The sequence below is a fragment of the Callithrix jacchus genome, chromosome X (genome assembly GCF_049354715.1).
Source record: "Callithrix jacchus isolate 240 chromosome X, calJac240_pri, whole genome shotgun sequence".
NCBI lineage: Eukaryota > Metazoa > Chordata > Mammalia > Primates > Cebidae > Callithrix > Callithrix jacchus.
The window spans coordinates 55,098,562-55,114,087 of record NC_133524.1 but is presented as its reverse complement, the minus strand read 5'-3'; the positions used below and the strand labels follow the sequence as shown (position 1 = coordinate 55,114,087).

The 15,526-nt window shown below is 50.4% G+C and overlaps 1 protein-coding gene and 1 non-coding gene across 7 annotated transcripts; both read right to left on the bottom strand.

The window, feature by feature from the left end:
- Nucleotides 1-5,493: 5,493 nt before the first annotated feature.
- On the bottom strand, nt 5,494-13,675 carry MAGED2 (MAGE family member D2). Of its 6 annotated transcripts, none has more exons than XM_002762912.4 (13): nt 13,618-13,675; nt 12,037-12,114; nt 11,227-11,718; nt 10,299-10,607; nt 10,115-10,178; nt 9,774-9,853; nt 9,182-9,276; nt 8,404-8,483; nt 8,268-8,310; nt 7,888-7,950; nt 6,664-6,778; nt 5,816-6,252; nt 5,494-5,626 (listed from the first exon to the last, which is right to left on the bottom strand). In XM_002762912.4, exons 2-12 carry the CDS (start codon nt 12,079-12,081, stop codon nt 5,824-5,826), a joined length of 1,815 nt encoding a protein of 604 aa, XP_002762958.1. In that variant the 5' UTR covers nt 12,082-12,114; nt 13,618-13,675; the 3' UTR covers nt 5,494-5,626; nt 5,816-5,823. The 6 variants fall into 6 exon arrangements, with proteins under 6 accessions (XP_002762958.1, XP_035145303.1, XP_003735786.1 ...); XM_035289412.3 differs by lacking the exon at nt 13,618-13,675 and adding an exon at nt 13,251-13,486; XM_003735738.4 differs by lacking the exon at nt 13,618-13,675 and adding an exon at nt 12,984-13,039.
- On the bottom strand, nt 6,940-7,067 carry LOC118150835 (small nucleolar RNA SNORA11). The gene has a single exon (XR_004738966.1). It is a non-coding gene; the product is annotated as a small nucleolar RNA SNORA11 (small nucleolar RNA).
- Nucleotides 13,676-15,526: the final 1,851 nt, after the last annotated feature.

Below are 15,526 nucleotides of genomic sequence, written 5' to 3'. Positions count from 1 at the left end.
CTCCATCCACCTCTGCCAGCATGGTGAGAGCAAACAACCTCAGAGGCTGCAGTGAAGGCAGCTCTCACCTCTCAGCTCACAGCCAGCAGGTAGGGAGGGCCACAAACACCCAGATGGATTGGCTGAGCTGTCCCAGGTGGGGTGGGGGTGTAGTGGTGGCCACTGTCTGGGCCCTGAGGTGGGGGAGACCTGGGGGAGGTAGAAGCAGATTCCATCAATCCTGCTCTCCCACCTGTCAGCCACTCAGTCTTGACCCAGCCGCCAAATGGCTCCCAGTGCCACCTGTTCTGCAGGTCTAAGAGCTTGGCCCTGGCACCCAAGGCCTTCCCAAGCCAGCTGCTCCATGACAGTGACCCCCTGTCCAACTGGTCCCCTCATCTTTCTCATGACTCTGTGCCTTTGCTGGTGCAGCTACCCCACCTAGACTGCCCTCCTCTGTCCCCTCTGTCAGCACGTGACCATCACTGGTCACACAGACAGCTGCCCTGAGAGACCCACCCTTAAATCATTCTTCTCCCCTCCTCATCACAACACAGGTGTCACACTGGCAGCCCCTGTCTCCACCCACAACTGTCTCCCTCCTGCCCTCCCCACTCCCAAGGCCCAGCACCGGCTCCATGGTGTGGTCCAGGAAGCCCTCCCCATCCTCTCCTCCCCCCCAGGCAGGTTGCCATGCCCTGGGCTCCAGCTCTCCCAGTCCTGGCCCATGTGTGGCTCTCTTGGCCCGAGTCTCTCCTCCCCAGCCCAGGACAGTGAGCTGCACGTTCTGGATGCTGGCTGGAATAAAGGGATCCACTTCCACAGCATCTGGCCCATGCCTGGGCTTGTTAGCACAGGTATTGTTCCTGCTGGCAGGACTGCTGGGGGTGGGACAGGTGGGAAATGAAGTGCAAGGAGGACAGTTGTTGTCATGGTTGTCATTTATTGTCGATTGTCAGACACTTATGCACAGTCACGGTACCATCTGCTTCCCATGTGTGGCTCACTTCATCACCACAGCTCCTTGGGGTGGGCATTCCTGCCACCGGTTTATGGATGAGCAAGCAGAGAGCAGCTCTGGGGCAGGTGGCCAGGATGAGACAGAGCCAGAACTGAAAGCCGGGTCTAGCTGCCTGTCCTCAGCTCCCCCACTGGAGAGGTGGGGGTCCCAAGGCAAGGCGCTACCCAGATGGCCATGTCCTGGTGGCTCCTTTTCTGTTACCTCCAGACTGGCAGCCTCCCCTGGAGGTAGACTCTGACTTGTAACTCCCCCATGTCCCGCTCCTCAGAGCAGAGTCAGAGGCTGCTGGAGGCGTGACCCCGGCCCATGGCAGCTCCCGCAGCCAGGAGTGTCTCAGTTGGAGCCAGTCCGGCCTTACCCACCAGCTCGAAGCCCAGATGGACACGTGGCCACCTCCACAGGGCATGCCTCCCGGGACACAAACCTGTGTGTGTATCCACGAACACAGCTGGCACCACCTTCATGCTCATCACGGAGCACCAGGCCCAGTTTACAAAGCATGTCCCCATCGAGGTAGCTCTCACTTGCACAGCACCCACTGCACACCAGGCCTCGGTCTGGGCACTCCCCAGCCACTTTCTAAAGTGTGGCCCCCAGAGGGCAGGCTGGGTGAGCCAGTGCTCTTTGGATATGAGGCAAGTGATGGACAGGGACGTGTCTGAGGGCACAAGGGACCATGTAAGGGAGCTGGAGAGGTTTAACCTACAGCTCCTACCTCCCAGTCAAGGGCTCCTTCCACCAGAGCATGCTGACTGCTGACTCATGTCCATAATGAAATGTATGTATGAAATGCCCATTTCCACATATCTAAATGTGTGCCTGGACCTATGCACCTGTGCACGTGTTCCTAACACATGCCATCAGTGGGGTTAACAACACACCTTTACACAGAGGAGCGAATCGCTAGCTCCCTTCATGGTTCCCCTCAGTGCTGCCAGTGTTTCCTCACTGGACTGGCTGTGTCTTGAGAACAGAATGCCCCAGCACCCAGCACAGGGTGCACACTACATTAACCCGGTAGTCCCTACACATGGCGGTCGAATGAACAAATAAATGTCTGAGTGAGGCGAGTATCTGACAGACTGGGATGCTGTGTGGAGCCTGCGACAAGCCCCATCTGTGAATCAAACCACGAGCTTCTAGCACTTTGGAGCAAAAGCCATGCTCTCTTCAAATAACCGCTCACCTTTTGAGAGGCGGCACCTGGCACCTGACGATTAATTCAGCAAAGTTAAACTATGGACTCTAACTGTGGGACCCCAAGTGACCATGCAACCTGAGCTGCCCACCCTAGCCTGTGCCATCTGATCCATCAAACCATAAAGTCAGGCAGGCAATGACAATGCTTCATCTCCAAAGGGCAGTGGCCACAGGAGATCAGACCGGAGTGGGTCCCGCAGGCACAAGTGAGTCACGGGAGGCTCACGTCCCCATAACACCTTCTCCTGCCTCATTGCTTGCTCTCCCTCAAGTCACACTGAGGGCCTTGCACAGTCTTCCCAACCACCAGCTCCCAAATAAGGAAAAAAGCCCGGGAGCGCGGCTTGCAGATGACCCACACGATAAGCAGGAAGTAGCTGGAGACCGAACTGTGGTGCAACAGCCCCACTCAGGTGTGACCCTGATGGGAAGAAAGGAAGGGAAATGCTCCTGTAGTCAAAACTCAGCAGCCTGCATGTGATTGATCTCTGTCCAGAAAGCGACCCAGCCAGGGGCACTGATCAATACAGATTGCGTCTGTCAGATAGTCAGAGACTGCGAAGGAACAAGATTAGATAACTGATAGCAATAATGACAGTGTAATAAAATCCTTAGAGTACTCACTACGTGCAGGGCACAGTTCTAATTGCTCTGCCTGCATATATATGAGGAGCACGTGGACAGATCTCTCAGGATGGGTTGTGTGGGAATATTTGTGTCCCATGTGAGTGCTCATCAAAAGGAGCATGATTACCCAGCCTGTGGAAATCTGTCAACCTCTTCTCCAGACACTGATTTACCTTCACATTTAACTTTTAACTTAAATATTTTATTCATTACTAACCCTGTATTGAATAAAAAGAATAAGGTTTATTTTTATGTATAAAGCACAAATATAGTTATTAAATAGATATCTACAGTACATCTGTGTAAATAAAACTACGTGGGGAAGGACAATTCAGATAAAAATGTCTAAAAAGTCTTCCTAGAGGGTGATAATAAAAAAATAGGTGGAGAAGCTGCTGAAGGGGATCTGCCCACCACTACCCAAGAGGAAGATACATGATACAATCTAGAATTATTTGGACTTTAATTAAAAATATACTGAAAACTGAAAATTGTGGCAGTTCATTCGTCACAGTAACGGCCTTCAGGCTGATAAAGATGACAAAAACATAAACAAGGATCTGTCCTCATTTCCCCTGCCACTCCCTCTCCCTGCTCCCCTAGTGCAGAGAGACCTGCTCTCTCCTTCCCTGTCCCACCTGCCTTCAGTCCTGTCGCTTTATTGGGGAGTGAGGAGTGAGGAAGAGCCAACCCCTTCTCCTGTCAAATTCCAGGCTTTGTGGGAAGGGAAGAAGAGGTAGGTGCCCTGCAAGCCCGGTGGCCTGCGGAGGGAAGGCAAGCAGAAAGAACAGAGTTCTTCATGAGTATGATTCACACTTTATCCAACAGTTGGAACTCACTTTTATTAGCATCACAGTCCCCGAGTTCCTCACCACCCCATCATCCCCCATCCCCTCCATTTTCAGATGGACATCACCTGAGAATCTGAGGGGGCCCCAGACACAGTACCCACTGAGAGTCCTTCCTAGGAGGCTGAGGCTGCCTGTAACTTTGTCTACCTGTCCTGGGTACTACCCAGGCCCTGAGGAGACCATATCCTAGTCTTCAATGGAAGAGCCTCTGCTTCTAGTGAAGATCACTTCAGCATGTCTCAATTCACAGCCACAGGTAAGGAACTGTCTTGCTGCAGATGGAGCTGTGTTTCTCTTTTTAAAATTCTGTTCCCTAAGCAATAAACACCCTTCCTTTACTGCCTATAGATTCTACAGGAGGGGAGAGGTGGCCCTTCCAGGGGCCTCATTGTCCACAAGATTGCCCCAGTGATTAGGAGCCCGGTCATGTGGGGACTGGAGATGGTAAGAGCTTTGTGGGTAGAAAGGTGGTCTGGGGCAGTATCCCCTAAAAACAGGGAGATGGAACTGTGATAGCTTGAGGGCCTTGTCCTTTAGTGAGCAGTGTAGCTAAGATGACACCACCTTCAACATGTGGACACGTTGGCACCTGGCTCATAATGCTGCCCTCTCTCCCACCTCTTGCCACCATCTGGGTGATTTCACTGTCCACATGGATAACCCAACCGATATCCTGGCCTCCAAGACCACTGATTCCACATCTGCAGGAAGCATCTCTCCCCTTGAGCTACCCATTCCTTGAATCCCACCATCACCCAGAGCTCTGTCTGCTCTGACTTCTTAAATGCAATCATGCCACTGTCTGACTAGTCCCCCAGATCACACTTCTGGTTCTCTCAATACGCCCTTTCCAGATACCTAGAATGCTGCCAGACATATAGCAGGCACTCCTAATGAGGACTTCACTGAGACTCCTGTACTGTCAGATGCTTATCACTCATAGAGATACCCACAGACTCCTGCACTGTCCCTCAATCTCTCACACACTCTCCTCATCCCTCCTCCCCAAGCCTGCCTGGGTCCCATAGTCCATTTCTTCCACCGTGTACAACTACTACATGTCAGGTACCAAGGACACAGCAGTGAAGGTGCAGACTCATCCAGTCACTGCCCTAGTCCTGTGTTCCTATTTCTAGATCCAAACGGCAGAACCCAATCCTTGGAAAAAGCCAACACTCGTCTTCATGGTTCCCATACCAAGATTACTGAGTGCCTTGCTATGTTCCCACCAAAATCATGGGCTCTATCCTCTATTGGGGCCTCCCTACTGCTCAACATCCTCATAGCCCGCCTCTCTGAGTCCTATCCAAGTAGTCCCTTCTCCCAGGCCTTCCCACAACCCATATCCTCATCACCTCCAGGACTGGGCTCAACGTTCAACTTCTCACGCTCCATTGGCTCCTGCCCTACTCAAGTCTCTCTCTCCTTCCCCAAGAAAATGCTCCCTTGTTCTTGTATCTCCATTTAGCTCTCTACCTCTCTTTCCTCGTTCAAATTTCTCAAAAAGCGATTCTATATTTGACGTCCAGTCTCTTCTACTTATGCTTTGTGCTCCAGACTTGCCGACCTCAAGCCTCTCCTTCGAAGTGTGTCTTCTGTGCCTACAGTCTTTGTAACTCCACCCCACTAAAATCCCACCACCCTGAAGGCTAGACATGAGGCCCAAGCTATCCCAGAAAGGCATGTTAATCTCACTCCTGGGAATCCAACAACGTCACCTTCAACTAAACACAGACTGAGGTGGAAACTCCCAATTCATTCATTTTTAGATGTGATACCAAAATGTGACAGCCCACCAAAAAAAGCAATAAACTCAGAAATGGCAAATAGATTTAATGCAGACTGTCAACTTCAGTTGAATGATAGTGGCTGCCTAGAGTGCTGTGTTGAGTAGGATTCTGAGGGTGCACCCTGGCTTGAAGAGAAAGACTGGCAGGATTAACAATATCTGAAAACACAAGTAAGAGAAATGAAAGAGTCAATTGACATCCAGCGAACAGGAAGGAATAAAATGCCAAAAGCAGTGTCTTGGCACACTCTCCACATCACTCTCCAACTTGGGCTTTCCTACAATCATCCAGCTCCTCATCCCAGACCCATGGGCCCCAGATGTCCCCACTGAAACCAAGGCAGATACCTGAAATCTCACTTGTAGGAGAAACCACAGGCACCAGAGCTGCCACTGGTGCTGGCACCAGCTCCACCAAGGCCAGCGAAGAGCCCAAATGTGAGAGTGGCGGTCAGGCTGGTACCAGTACTGAAGCCACCACTGGTGCTGGCACTGGCACTGTTATTGGTACTGGTACTGGTACCGGTGCTGGCACTGCCACTCTCTTGGCCTTTGGCTTTAGCTTCCGCTCCCGCCTGGATCCGGGCTTTGGCCCAGGGTCCAATATCAGCATCATCCCAGTTGCAGGGCCCAGCAGCGTTCTCCGCGCCAAGCCCAATGCCCATTCGAGCTCTAATCTCGGCTCTCGCCTTGGCTTCAGCTGCAGCCTCAGCTGCAGCCTTCAAATCCGCTTCCATAGCCTCTCGGTACTGAGCTGCCCATTCCTTGGGATCCTTCTTTTGTACCTGAAACAAAAATAACCATCAGAAGGAGCATCATCAGAGGATTAAGCATCTACTGTTTATGCTAGGCACTACGCTATATGCTTAGTGGAAGAAGACAATAGTAATATAGCATTACCAGTAATTATGCACCTACTATTCCATCCCTGTTTTGACCCTTACTAGCTACATGACTTTGGATATGTCACCTACCGCCCTCTCTGGGCCTCAGTTTTCTCATCTGTAACAGGGCAATGGCATATCAGGTTGTAAGGCTTAAATGATTCAGGTAAAGTGCCTGTCACAGTGTTTTGACAATTAATAGAAGCACCAAAACATTCCGATTTGAACTGCAGGCTACTCTGCACACAGCCTGCCCCAGCCAGGGGGACCCCATGCTCTTGATTTGCCAAGCTCAGGCAGCTCTCCAATTACCTTGCAGGCAAACTTGAGGACTTTCATCTTGCTGGTCTCATAGTAAGAGCGCAGGCCCCAGTAGAACTCATATTCAGGGGGATTACTATTGGGGACTCTGGCATAGTCCAGGTACCTTGGAAAGAGAAGTTCGAGGCCTTTATTTCTAAGATCACTCATGGCCTACCCATGCATAGAGTGGACAGGCTCTAGATGGCAATTTCCCCACTAACACTGCAGTCTTTCTTCTAGTATTGAGCCCTGTCCCACTGGCCCTGCCCGGAAGCCACATAGAGGTGTTAGGGGACATTTGTTCATAGGGAGGCCATAAGTTTGAGGCCCTTATCACAATGACCCCAGATTCCTGTTGGGTGTGTTATAAACAGAGGAGCCATTCTTTGGGCCCCCTGCTCTGAGCACACCCCACTGCAAGTCTCTCGGCCTCAGCCTGGCCAAGCCCAGAAAGGTCCGCAACAGAAAATGACCAGAAAGACTACAGAGGAAGAAATGTTTCACACATGCTGAATTCCTGACCCTTCGTGTGTGTAAGTTTCTGTGTGTATATGTGTGTGGCCGTGTGAGTACCCACATGTCCTCCAAGGACCAAGGATAGGGTGAGCCTTGGCCAGAAAGTCAAGAGGACTGGGCTCCAGGCCCAAATGGGCCCCTTAGCAGCTGTGGGCCATACTGAGATCTCCCCTCTCAGAGCCCCAGGTCCGTCAACTGTAAAACGGGGATGGGATGACAGCACCTATTCTGCAGGGTAGTTACGAAAATGAAATGAGATGTACAAGTCAAGTCCCCAGCATGGTACCTGGTTGCCTTAAGCTACCATTCTATGTCATTTTTTCATGGAAATTAACTCATATGGAGCCCTAGTTAGCAGAGTAGAAAGAACTAAGGCTTTGGAGCGAAGTTCTAAACACAACTTTTTCACTGTGTCACACTGAGCAAATGACTTCCCCTCTCTAAGCCTCAATTTCTGCATATGTGCAATGATGGTAATGACAATCCCTCCCTTGTAGAATTGTTCTCAAGACAAATGTTAAGGTACATGCAACAGATCAGAAAACATGTGCTGCTCCTGTTTCCCATCACCACCCAAAGAATAACCTACACCTACCTGCACGCAAATATGCACATACCTATACACAGACACATCCATGCATGCACCATGGCTTTATCATTCAGTTCTGAAATAGGCCAACTGCATGGGACACATGAACACCAGACAAAGTTACTTACTTCTGCTTCACAAACTCGTCAGTGATGAGTTTCTTCACATCCCCAAAGAGTGAATGATGTATCCTGAAAGAATAAAAAGAAAAATAAATAAATTCACTCAAGGCTGTGGCACTTCCCAGATGTGGGCAGAGACATTTCCAAGATGGAAAAGAGGTTTCCAGCACAAGAGGGAAGATCCAGAGAAGCCCAAGAGACACTAAGAGAGGGAGCAGAGAGTTCAGGACCATTTCCCCATCCACCCAGGTCAGAACCTTGGGCCCTCTACCCAGTCCTGCACCCCCACCCGCTCCACCAGACCACTAGGCTGATGTAATCCTGGGATCATCCTCTCTTGCCAAAGGACAACACGAACAGCAAGCGCTGAGAGAGCCCAATCATACCCAGGGCGCAGCCCCAACTTGCGCAGCACCTCCCAGATGACAGCTGCGAGGGGAGGCAAGAGGAGACAGGGACAGAAATTGAACACATGGAATCCAGACCATGGCCTCCCATTCAGTTGCATGCCCAGCCACTCACCCTCACTGGACCGATTTCCATTCATGAAGATGATGCTAAGAAGCACCATGAGCAGACCCAGCTTGGGTGAGTCCTTAGTCCTAGAGTAATAACAGGACAGAAAGGTTTATGTCCAGTAACCATCTGCAATAGACACACCGGCCAGCTCACTAGGCTAGCCTCTCCCAGATTCCTCAGATAGAGAATTCTGCGCAGTCTCTGCTTCCAGCTCTAGGCCATCCTGGGAAAGGCACTTAGACTTGCAAGCCTTGGTCTATTATTCAGTAAAATGGGAAAATCATATTCTCCCTTTCCTGGGTTTCCAAGAAGACAAAAGAATTGCAGTCAACCTGGTACAACACAAGCACTCAGTCAACGTGAGTCCCTTCTTTCTCTTCCCGAACCTTCAGCCCCACTGACACTCCTGCGCTTCATGCATCCTGATCCACCCACAACAGGAAGCCCTCCTTGAGAACCACTCTGCCAAGGCCAGGCCAGGCACTCAGTCAGAAGAGGCAAACAATGAATGACAGGCCTGCCTTCCGGGGAAGCTTCTACAGAGACAGCAAACCTGACAGCAAGAATGTCCCACCCCAGGCTCCTAAACCCTTCAGTCAATCATAAATCAGGTATCACTACTGTGAGCAAGGCTCCAACTATGCATGGGAGCTGGGACAGGGCTTTTGAGACCCTGTTTTTCCTGACTTTCCAAGAGGATGGAGGAAGCAGGACAAAGAAGGAGTAGCAGCACACAGCCAAAAGCAGAAGCCCCCCATGCCTCAGCCCTTTCCCAGCTTACGTTCCCAGTATGCCTGCATCAGTGGGCTCTAAGGTGCTGAGAAGAATGTACAAGTGGTCATTCTTATCAATTTCCTTCAATTGAATCCCAAATACCTGTGGATGGGGAGAACAGCTTGTGAGATGACAAATTCAGCTTCCGGGGCATGCTGCAACTCCCTATGTACCTAGGAGTTGTGTATGTGTGAGAAATCAGTGAGCTGACGCACATAAAAGACACAGCTAAGTGCCTGGCATCCAGTAACCACGCAGCAAATGTACTATTGTCATCGGCATCTTTGTGATGAGTGGGAATCTAGGGAGACAGAGAATGGGGAATGAAAGGGAGAAGTGAGATCTGAAATGCATGGCAGGAGCTGCAGACAGAAGCTAGGACTAAGTTGGGTGGCTTGGGTCCTAGCTGTGCTTTCACCAGTGACTTGCTATGTGATCCATTGCTAGTCTACACCCCTCCCTAGGCCATTGTCTGCCCAACAGCATAGTGATGGGGATGGATTAGGAGGCCTCTTTGATTTCCCTGAGAAGGGACTTGTACATCTCTGTTCAATTCAAGGCTTCCCCACTGTACCCATCCCCCACGGCTGCCCCTTCACCTTCTCCAAGGAATAGCCTGCTCGTTCAATGATTTCTGGGTACACATCAGTGTATTCTTTGATGATGTCCTTCAGCATGTCTGCAATGGGAGAGTGTTACGAGCACCTGGACTGAAGAGATGCCAGGTGGCCCCCATGCCCAAGCTATGGACTCTTTGCCAACCACACCATGGGTGGCATAACCAGGTTCTGAGCTTATCAACAGAGCTGCTAGCACTGCCAAATTAGAACTTTGGGAGGACAGAGATATAAGCATAAGAGCAAGGGATACCCCTAGCACAATGGTGCGAGGGCAATGGAGGGCAGATTTCGGGGCAGAAGGAGAATTGGTAGGACTTTACCTGAGCGTTTGATGGGAATCTTCGTCTGGTCTTTAGCCAACAGGTACTTCACCAAATCGTTTGCCTGGCAGAGCAGAAAAAGATGGAAAGACCAAAACAAGTTTGCAGAAAACTTGAGACGATGGCAAAGAAAAGGGCAGCCAAGGCAGTAGAAAAGGCAGAGCAAAAAGGACAGCATTCTTACCCTCCCTTGCAAAAGGGCCACATCCCGAGGTGGTGGTGCTTCAGGCTCTTGGGATGACTGGAGCTTGGCAGCTCTGCGGCGAGCCTTGCCCCTCCGGGCTTTAGGTGATCTCAGGGAGAGCAAGGCTCTCCGGGCCCAAGCAGCCAACCGAGTCCTTGATGCCCTGCGGGCCCAAAAGGCTATGGGACCTCTTGAAGCCCTGCGGGCCATTGAGGCCATTAGAGCCTTTGAGACCCTTCGGCCACCTGTGGTTCCAGAAGCCTGACTCTGATCACTGCTGCCATCCTCTTCCCCATCCAGATGCTTCACCTGCATCAACAGAGAGGAAGCTCGACATCACCAGATGAAGCAGGTAGTCCTTTTCCTTTCCCTATATCTTCCAGGAAGCACCCGCTAATCCCACTCCTGTAGTAACAGCCTGACTCACTAGATGTTGGCCATGCTGAATCCTGGGTTCATTTCTCACTGACTTCCAGGCAGGAGTTTCATCTGCCCAACAGGCTAGGAGCAAACCAAGGGTGGGTGGGGCCTGAGTCTTCTCTTTCTGTGCCCACTACTGGCTCTGCTTGAACCATCCTAGACAAGCCTCTCTGGGACTCAGCTTCCTCTCTATAAAATTGGGGCTGTGAGAATTACTTTCAAGATTTCATGAGATAATCTGCATAAATGTATTTAGCTCAAGGCCTAACACAGGGCAGCTACTATGTAAATATCAATTGCATTATATTCAGATTGCAGCTAAGTGTATTCCTGTCTCATCTCCCCATCAGTCTTCAAGCTCTCTGAAGACAAGAATTATATCACATTCCTCTCAGTAACCCCCACAGCCCTGATAAGCACAAGGATCTCTCTAAATGCTTGTAGAACAAATGAACCAACTAAGAGGAGAGGAGCAGAAACCCAAGGGTGGTGACTGCAGAGGTCTTACTTTTCGGGCTTTCTTGGCTTTGACCTTGGGCCGAGTATCCTGATTTTCCTGAGCCTGGGCAGCTGTACTCTCAGGCTCAGGTTCATCTGCTGGGGCCTGAGAGGCAGCAGCCTCAGTCTCCTGGGCCTTTGCATTGACCTTCGTATCAGCCACACAGCTGGCCTTTTTGGTGTCAGTGGCAGGCATTGTCACAGCCTGTGGGTCAGCATTCTGCTTCTTGGTGTCAGCTGCTGGACTCTTGTTTTCAGCTGCCAGAACCGGGGTATCAGTCAGCTGAGTAGTAGATGAGGCCTGGGTGGCAGGTGCCTCCTGAGCCTCTGGGGTCTTTGAGACCTCTGTGGCCTTTGTGACCCCAGAGGCTTTTGAGACCTTCACATCCTCTGAGACCTCTGGTGCCTTTGAGGCCTTCGGTGTCTCTGGGGCCTCCACATTCTGGGTCACTGTCAATTGAGTCTGCATCGTCAAGCTACTGTCCTTTTCTGAAGCTTCAGCCTGCAAGAGGAAGCAGGGAAGTTCACGGATCTTCTTCCCACCCCCAACTAAGCAAATGGCCCAAAATTCTAAGGCCACACTTCTCTGACCTGTACTGACTCCTACCGGTGTGCTCTGACCACCTCAACCCAACAAGGCCTCCCTTTCCTCTGAGCAAAAACTGATGGCAGAAAAGGGGCCCGCCCACCTTCTCACCCTCCCTCCACTGGGCAGGGGGACACCCAGGCAGTAAAGTAGGTGGAGAAAGACAAGGATGGGAGGGTGGCAACAAGGGCTGGAGAGGAAAACAGTTGGGAAAAGGACAGAAAGAGGCCTTACCTGGAAGCGAGTTACACCCGCACCACTCTCGCTTGTGTCAGACATGTCTCAATTTGGCCTGGCAAGAAAGAGCTGAGCCTGAAGGGGAGAAGGCCTGGGTCAAATTGAAGCCCACTGAACGTCCTCTCCCCTGTTGTGCCTGGAGGCTGATCCTCACCCTCCGTAGGTCCCCAATTCCAACCCCCTCCACCACCCCCAATGACTCTGTTCTCAGTCAGATACAGGAATCCAAAGCGTCTAAGTCTCAATTCTCTGCAGCCGCACCCTCCCCTTTCTCCAGGAAGATGTGCCAGCGCGGCAGCTCTGAGGACCCCGCCCCTTTTCCCAGTGCACCCCCCACCCAGCTGCAGGTCGATAGAGCGCATGCGCGTCGGCTGCGGGGCCGATCTCAGCCCCGCCCGCTTTCGCACGAGCCCTTTCTTTGATGTCCACCGTGCACATGCGCATTCAGCAGCTGGCTCGTCTCAGGGCTGGCCCTACTCAACACGCCCCTTTCTAGCGATACATACTGCGCATGCGCGATGGTCGTGGTCTCAGCCTGGCACTCTACCCCAACACACGCCCCTCTCCGGGTCCGCAGTACCAATCGGTCCCGCCCCCTCCCCAACAAGCCTTCCTCCAAAATTGTCGCAGTGTTTGGTGGTCCCGGCCCCTCCCCTACTCACGCTCTACCAAGTCGTGTCTCTTGGCCCCGCCCTTCTTCCTAACACGCCCCCCTCCAAACAGGCGCATCTTGGTTCCGCTCCTTCCCTATTACACCCCTTCCTCAAATAAATATTGAGCTAGCGATTCCATCTTGGGCCCGGCCAAGCCGGGTCCAGTCCCCTCCCTTCTCAGCCGGATGGATCCGGTACGATCCGGTCCTTATGGCAGGTTTTCTCCAAATCCCAGAGGGTGGGGCCGACCCCTAGCGGGGCTCTCATCCAAAAGACGACCCGGCTGCTCACCTCGTCCTCCTACGATTCCCGAGTGCGTCCACTCACTCCAAGCCCCTCCGAAACTCGGAGACTGCCCTCCCCGCTCTAGGCCGGAAGTGGTCCCGCCCCTTTCCGCCTCCCTAGGGGGCCTCCGTCCCAGGCTGTCTGCCCCTCCCCCGCTCCCTGCTCCTCATTCCTTTTGCCCCCCTCCGTATTCCCTTAGCCTCGCTCCCTACTCCCTACTCCCACTTAACATTTCCTATTTACTCCACAGAATTCCCTCTTCCCATTCCTTACATCCTCCTCCGTGTGACGTTTGCACATCCTGCCCCTCAGTATTCCTTAACCCCTCTCTGCATCCCTGATTAACTCTTCTCAGGATCTTCACTCCCGCTCAGTGTTCTCCTCCCCGTTTGCATTCCTCATCCCCCTCCCAACATTCCCGGTTCCCCGTTTTTCTCCCCTCCTCCTCCGCTAGTCTCTGCTCCCAGTCTGTGCAGCCTACTACTTTCTCAGTCGTCCTCATTGCCTACACCCCACTCCAGGTCACCTCTGCTTCAGCTGCAGTGGTGCAGTAAGAATTGCTCATCTGCCCGGCTATGGGTTCGAGAGGTCTGGAACCATTAACTGACCGCCGTAAAACCCCGATCTCAACGCCCCTCACCTTGTCCTCCAGCGAGTTCGGGATGCGTCTGCCTTCTCTCAGTCCCTCTCGAAGTCTCAGCCTCCTGGACTAGAGCTGCAGACAGCCCAACCCAGCCCAGCCCCTTTCCGCAGCCCCCTGCCACCCCCCCTCGCCTTCCTCGGGGGTGGGGCAGTGAGGCCCCGCTCAGGGCTGTCTGACGCCAAAGCCCATGTTTATGCCACTGTACCAGGCTCAGTCTGAAGCTCTTCCAACCCAAACCGCCCCCTGAAAGCAAGTCATTCATTGAATGTATTTATTTTTATATCTTCATATTTTCGTATTACAAAGGTAATATGTTGTTGTTTTGTTGTTGTTGTTGTAAAAATTCAAACAGTGCAGAAATGTGTAACATACCTATGAAAGGCCACTCTTATCTCCCAGAAATAACCACTATTAACATTTTGCTATGCAGACTTTTTCTGTTCATATACTTATTATTCAGGTTCTCTCTCCAACAGACGGTCCACTGTACATATTTTTTCCAGTTATAGATCTTTCCATTAGTGCACATTTTTCTAAACAGCTGCATGATCTTTTCTTGTATAGATGTCCCATAATTTATTGAACCAGTCCAATACACATATACATTTGGGGCACTTTTTTTGTTGTTATTTATGGTATTTTTTTGCTAGCTCAAATGCTACAAAAAAGTCTTCCATTTTGACACAAAATGTCTCAATTTATTCCTAAAAAGTACATGGAATAACATTCCCACCAACAATGTCTCTTGTGTACGTGTTACATATTAGAAATATTTTTCATGTCATTTTATGATAACTTTTGCCAAACAAAAATGTTTAATTATTATGTAGTCAAATATATCTGTTTTTCCTTTATCACAACTGGCTTCTGCTGCTTGCTTAAAGATGCTTTTCACACTCCTATAACAATCCCCATTTTTTTTCAAACACTTTTACAGCTTTATTATTTACGTTTAGATGTTTGATCATTTCAAAATTTATTTTCTATACGGATGCAGCTTGATTACTCCCCAAAATCATAGTCTCTTACCCCTACATCATGTGCAAACTAATCCATCTTTTCCCTCTCTGCTTTGAGATGGCACCTCTACCCATTGGGAGAGCCTTTGAAATGGCTCTCTATCCATGAGAGCCCCACTAGGGGTAGGCCCCATCCTCTGGGATCTGGAGAAAACCTGCCATAAGGACCTGATCTTACCGATCCACATAATAAATTTACATAAGCAATTGGATCTATTCAAGAGAACAAAATAAGATGTGAAATAATAGGAAGTAGACAAATCATCCTTAATTACTGACTATATAACTGCAGACCTGGAAAACCCAAGAGCATCAACTAAAAAGTTATTAGAAACCATTGTAAAATTCAGCACAATGGTTAGTTGCAGAAATAATATTCAATACCTTTCCACATCCAAATGTAATTCAAATGGTCATGAGTCTTCTGCTTTATGTGGTTACCTGCAAATAACATATCATGAATCCCTATGTTCCATGGATAATTCAAGATACACACACACACACACACACACACAAAGATTTCTTGCATATTTAAAGCAGGCTTCTGTTTTCCTGTCTCTTCCTTTCTCTGAATTATTGCTTTCTCCGAGTATGTGATATCAGTTTACCATGTTCTTGCTTCCTAGATTTTCTCCCTTATCCACACTAGACATAGCCCCTCCTTTTTTTCTACTTCTGGGGTCTCCAATTCTCCATTTCTTCCAAATCATGGCAAGTTGGCACGTTTTAAATGCCAAGATAAGGACTTTGGTCTTGATCCTGAGAAGACCCAGGAGTTATTAAAGGATTCTAGGCAAGGATACAGCATAGGTTTCTGTTTTAGAAAGAACACCTAGCTGCTATATGGAGTATGGATTAGGTATTATCTTGGAAACAGGGAGAGTTCT